The sequence below is a fragment of the Humulus lupulus genome, chromosome 4 (assembly GCF_963169125.1).
Source record: "Humulus lupulus chromosome 4, drHumLupu1.1, whole genome shotgun sequence".
Classification (NCBI taxonomy): domain Eukaryota; kingdom Viridiplantae; phylum Streptophyta; class Magnoliopsida; order Rosales; family Cannabaceae; genus Humulus; species Humulus lupulus.
Window position 1 is genome coordinate 247,249,485 of NC_084796.1, and position 5,760 is coordinate 247,255,244.

At 36.3% G+C, this 5,760-nt stretch overlaps 1 protein-coding gene across 1 annotated transcript; it reads right to left on the reverse strand.

Annotated features, from left to right (window-relative positions):
- Positions 1 to 212: 212 nt before the first annotated feature.
- LOC133831593 (L-galactono-1,4-lactone dehydrogenase, mitochondrial) lies at positions 213 to 5,207 on the reverse strand. Its single transcript, XM_062261962.1, has 6 exons — positions 4,355 to 5,207; positions 3,407 to 3,657; positions 2,742 to 2,927; positions 1,871 to 2,291; positions 920 to 1,060; positions 213 to 625 (listed from the first exon to the last, which is right to left on the reverse strand). Exons 1-6 carry the CDS (start codon positions 4,994 to 4,996, stop codon positions 467 to 469), a joined length of 1,800 nt encoding a protein of 599 aa, XP_062117946.1. The 5' UTR covers positions 4,997 to 5,207; the 3' UTR covers positions 213 to 466.
- Positions 5,208 to 5,760: the final 553 nt, after the last annotated feature.

The following is a 5,760-nucleotide window of genomic DNA, read 5'->3' on the forward strand; positions in this document are numbered from 1 at the left end:
GACCTTTTTTTTTAACTAGCTCCCCGCCTAAGCCTACAATATTTAGGAACCACGAAACTATAGAAATTGCTATGTAGATGCCCAGAAGAACTCCAAATCATGAGTTTCCGGACTAGTACCATCCATGTTGCATGACTTTTTTCAAATTCATCAGCTAAAAATTAGATGAGCAAAGATTATGACCGAAAACATACTATAATTGAAAAATCTACTTTCCCCAATTTTCCTTATTTTTATTAACATTTATAAGTGTAATAACACACCATATACATAATGCATTTAATAATCAAACAAAGTTCTCGTAATGTACAATCAAATTATTTGAACTGAAAATTGCTAGCATCAGGTGTGACAAATTTGGGAAAGCTAAAAATTGCTTGTATCAGGTCTGACCAAAAAAATAAGGGAAGGTAATAATTTATAACAAAGAAAATAAATGAAATACTTACCATACAAGGCTGTATTCTCATACGGTTTCAGACACTGGGAAAAGCTTTTCAATCTTGTTGTTGGAGAGGATCTTGTTAGGGTCCAATTCTCTTCGTGCTTTATTGTATGCATCAACCGGAAATCTCTTTCTAAGTCTTTCCTGGAGAGCTGCTAGCTCATCCTTGTCTTTTGGAACCTGCGCAAAGTATAAGGGATTGAATTAAATAAGACGAACACAAAAACTTATTAGTCTACTAGAAGTTGGCATGTTGACCAACATAACAACCAATCTTTATGCAAATGAACATGTCTCGTTCATGACAAAAGCATCATTATCTCAGCTACTAATTTAAGTTACACCAATTAAATACTTTTGGTTTTAAAAATTTCACTGTATCAAAAATTTACAATGAAAATGTCTGCAAATCAATTATATTGCAGTTCATATGAAGCAGAATACGGATCACATAACTCTAGACTCGCAAGATACCTCAATCTTTGCCCAATGTTCATAAGCAGAATATCGGCCCCACAATTTGGCCTGAGTCAGGTGTCTGTAGTGGAAAAACTCTTCTGTTATTTCCTTTCTCTGGCGAGCATCCATGGTAGGAAGGTACATGATTATGCCAACCTGAAACAAAAGCAAGTCAATTACATACAGACAAAGACAAAATATCATAGCATTAAACAAATGAAGGGCTAAATTACCAGTTCCTTTCCAAAAATAAGGCAACATTTAGTTTAGCATATGAATTTAACATCTTGAGCTTTGCTGTATTTCATTTTCATGCTACACTAATCAGAAAGAGATAACAAAGCCAAAAAAAAACAGTGATATATCTATATAGGGTAAGACTTCGGTGCAGCTAGGGCAGAGTTCGGTCACTTAAATAATTTTGTTTTCCAATTTTTTTTATGACAGTGTACATTGTTGTCATTTAAGACATCATGCAAATTTTCAAAAAATTCCGAATAGTTTACAGTGCCGAAAACAAAGTTCAAACAGTTGAATTTTACACGCGCATACAAAAAACAGACATGAGTGCAACAACCTTGTTTTCGGCACCGTAAACTATTCGGAATTTTTTGAAAAGTTGCAGGATGTCTTAAATGAAAACAATGTACACGATCATAAAAAAAATTGAAAAAAAAAATTGTTTAAGTACCCGAACTGTGCCCTGGCTGCACCGAAGTGTTGCCCTGTATGTATATATATATATATTGAGATCAACACTCTAAACTCTTGACATCAATCCATCTTTATCTTGAAGTCTTTTGATTTTTGTTTAGAGTTCAAGTTCAAGTAGTTATACTTCACACTAGAAAGATATCTCAAAACCAAGATATTTTACTAACCACAACTTACTAAAATTAAAAGAACCAAAGGTTCAATTTTAAAAAGATCACGAAAGAGGAGAAAGAATTAAATAATAATAATTACCCAGGAAAATATTTCATCATCTGATGTGCTCGAAGCTGGACTCATGGGGCTCTTGCTGCAAGCTGACCACCGTTGCTCTATTGGAGAAGGCGCGGGTACTTTTTCCTTCTCTATCAGCTTCTTAAGATCTTCAATGTATTGAAGGTCTTTCATGTTCGGTTTACCTAAGGTACCAACAGGAAAACATGTCTCTGAAACCCACTGTTGGCCACCACAATCAAACCCAAGAATTTCATCACTCCATCCTACTCTGTATCCCTCTGACTTTCTCCAGCATTCAGCCTCAGCTTGATTAACTTTTATAACATGGTCTTTGTTAAGAGGATCTAAGGCAAGCAGTTTATCTCTCAACTCTGTAAACGAAAGATCGTTTATATCCTGTTCAACATTTCCTTCAGATGGAGCTGTAATGTCTCTCACTCTGCATACAAGTAAAAGCTGTTAGGCAGCTAGAATAAAAGTCAAAACACCAACAATAGTTACACATCAAACACTTAAAAACGAATGGAATCATTTAAGATTCTGAGTTTTCTTTTTCTTCTCACACTGCTAGTCAGTTTTACTGTTTTGGCAGTAGTACTTGATTTTGCTCATCTAGGCCCCCCAAGGCCACATTTTGGTGGTGATGGGATTTAGGATGGATTATAAATCAGAATAAAAATACATATATTTTAAGTCTGAGAAGGGAACAGAAATAGATTTCGAAAGGTAGAAATTTCTATATGCCCTCAACAGCTAGTTTCTATAGGCTAGTGTATAGTATATAGTATATAGTATATATAATACATACATTTCCCTTCGTTGTCCCTCAAATCTGGACCAGTGAAGGCATTGGTTAAATATATAGTTAAAACAAGACCACAAACCATACCTGTACTTCTTCAGACTCTCCTTGTAGAGATCCCGAACATGCTGTAAGGCCTCATCCGTAGTATATTTGGGTTTAAATTTTGGGGGACCTTTCCATTTTGACACAGGATTGCATGTCACAACCACAACAGCATCTGTATAGGGAATATATAGGTACTTTACATGTTTATTCTCAGACAGCAATTTCCTGTAAAAAGAAATGACCTTTTATTGTGTTGAACAAATTGATAAGGGGGTAAGGGGGCAAGACATAATTATTGTAAAACCAATATTTTTCAACTTAGCATTACTACTTACCAGTTTCTCAAAAAACTAATCCAAGATAAAAAGAGTAGCACACAATTAACTTTTAATTTAAGACCAACAGATGAACAATATTATCAAATCCCAGAGCCACAAGGATCATATAATTTCAGACCAAATAAATCAGATTGTTATCCTGGCATTAGATCTAAAATACTTTCATTCATTAAGTTAAAGTCTTTGTAAAAGCATGTAATCCAATTGTTGGATAATGGATATGTTGAGTCATGATTTTGTAGATCCCCATCAACATATGGACACTTAAAAGTTGGAAGCTGACTTTTTATGTTATGAAAGAAAAATGCTCATCATTCTAAGCACTAGATATGGTTCATTTCTCTAATAGAAGGAAAATGTAATTACTTATGATTTTTTTTTATCTCTTCCATGGTTGAGATAACAGTGTGCTCCACAAGCTCCTGTCTCTCAACACATTGAATGGTCACCTCAGCAACTACTCCAAGGCCCCCGAGACCACAACGAGCAAGATAAAAGAGCTCTGGATCTTTCTCTTTTGATAATTCTATTGTTCCCTTAGCAGGAGTGACCAGTTTCATGCTGACAATCTGCTCATCAATAGGAGGCAATCTTGCACCAGTACCATGTGCACCAACCTACGACAAACAACATGAAATTAAAGGTGAGGTCGAAAATAAAAAAAAAACCAAGTTGACAGAACTTAAAGTTGAACACCTTAGTGGACAATGCTACATAGCAATCAGATATTGACATATCGTATCACCTTTATTGATTAAGGCAATGAATTTAATCATTATGCGCATCCTTAAACTGCCATGTGATTTCAAGAGACGACAATAACATTATGCAAAAAAACAACTGACTCGAAACCCCTAGAATCAGAAATAATAACACCAACATTGCAAAGTGATACAATCATAAATCTCAAGTGGTTCCCACGTCAGTTCAGTGTTCATGTCAAAGTACCACAGAAATTCATATCCATGAACAAAGGCTATGTTCCAACGACAATGTATCGATCAGTACCAATTCAACCAGCATTTTCTAATCCAAAGTACAAATATTAGATAATTACAATATGCAATTACAACAAAGTTAATACTGACAAAGATAAGTTTTAGAGCATAAACACAAGTTCCTCATGGATGTAAAAACAAATTTTCAACCAGATTGCCATTGTTGTGCTGAAGGAAAGACACTAATAGTCAGTATTTACCATCTTCTACTTAAGGTCAAACTGATTCAATAACTAAACTCAACACTGAGGAACCACTGACACAAAAGCTGTAACGATTCAAATAATAATAATGATAACAAAGAGAAACCACAAACCTGTATGATCCCACCAATTTGCTGTTCCCTTATAGAGGCGAAGTTCTGAAGAGTGATCCCATACTCCTTAATCCCATCCACCAGTTCCTGGACCCTTATCCCAGCCTGAACTCTAACCCTCTTCTTCTCTTTATCAACCTCCAAAACCTTGTCCATGAGAGCCAAATTCACCATTCCAGCTCTGGACAACCCGATCCCATTTGGGGACAACCCTGACCCGACCGGCCGAATCCGGGTCTTCTTCTCATGGGCCTCTTTCACAACCTTTTCAAGCTCACCAAGGTTCTCGGGTTGGTGGAAAACCCGGGTCTGAACCTCATGAGTCCCGCTCCAATTCGAGACCGTATGAAGATCTTCAGGCAAAGGAGCGTAACGGAAGATCTGGGCTTTCTTGTGTTTTGCATTCTCGGGGAATGGGAAGGAGTAGTAGGTGGCTGCGCCGCAGAAGACAACCAACGCCCCATAGCCAAGGTACTTCCGGAGCTCGGCTTCGGATGAGGATGATGAAGACGACGAAGTACACAACTGTCTAATAGGGCTTAATGGGTTGGTGGAGGGCAGGCTTGGGAGTGGTGGAGTATTACTGCCATGGCGGCGGTAGAGGGACTGAAGTGAACGCCTGGCGGTGAGAGCTCTGAGCATTTTTTTGTTTTTTTTGAGGTTGTGGATCAAAATTTGAAACTTAGGTTGGCGATGTGAGTTGACTAGATTAAGCTTAGTGTGTGTTTTTGCCAATTGCCACGTTCGGTTGTTCAGTCATTAAATATATGAATACTCAGTAGCGTACTTGTCGAGCTTTTGGTGAAAGGGAAGGGAAGGCATACTAAAACAAATATGGGTGTTTCTCAAACTAAAGAAAAAATAAATATGGGTGAGGCTACTTATAATTATTTATTTATTTATTAGGCTTTTTTTTTCTTTTCTTTTTTTGGCTTGAAATAGAAAGGCTGCTTGTAATTCTAAATTAAATTTATGCCCCTACTCCAGAGCATTTCTTATTTGCAGCACATCATTTATTTTTTTTATGACAACGTACATGATACATACTTATAGTAGGCATCACGCTAATTTTTTAGAAACTATGAATAATTTATTGTGCCGAAATCAGAGTTAAAATAGTCTGTTTCCCACACACATTAAAAAAATTAAGCATGCATGCAACCGACTATTTAAACTCTTATTTCGGCACCCTAAATTATTCTGAATTTCCTGAAAATTTGCAGGATGTCCGTTATAATTATAATGTACGTCATCATGCAAAATAATTATGTTATTGTTGACGCCGTTTTTCATCAACTTAAATAGGAGAGCAAATTTAAGCAAGAAAATATAGAAGAAATGAATAGAGATGAACAACACAAGTTTTTATGTGGTTCAACAGTTAAATCTGCCTAGTTCACGAGTCT

Excerpts from the sequence above, each read along its gene's own strand:
- LOC133831593 (XM_062261962.1), bottom strand. The coding sequence starts at position 4,996 with ATGCTCAGAGCTCTCACCGCCAGGCGTTCACTTCAGTCCCTCTACCGC. Across the intron at positions 3,658-4,354 it reads AAATTGGTGGGATCATACAG|GTTGGTGCACATGGTACTGG; the intron begins GTTTGTGGTTTC and ends TGTTTGTCGTAG. Across the intron at positions 626-919 it reads AACATTGGGCAAAGATTGAG|GTTCCAAAAGACAAGGATGA; the intron begins GTATCTTGCGAG and ends TACTTTGCGCAG.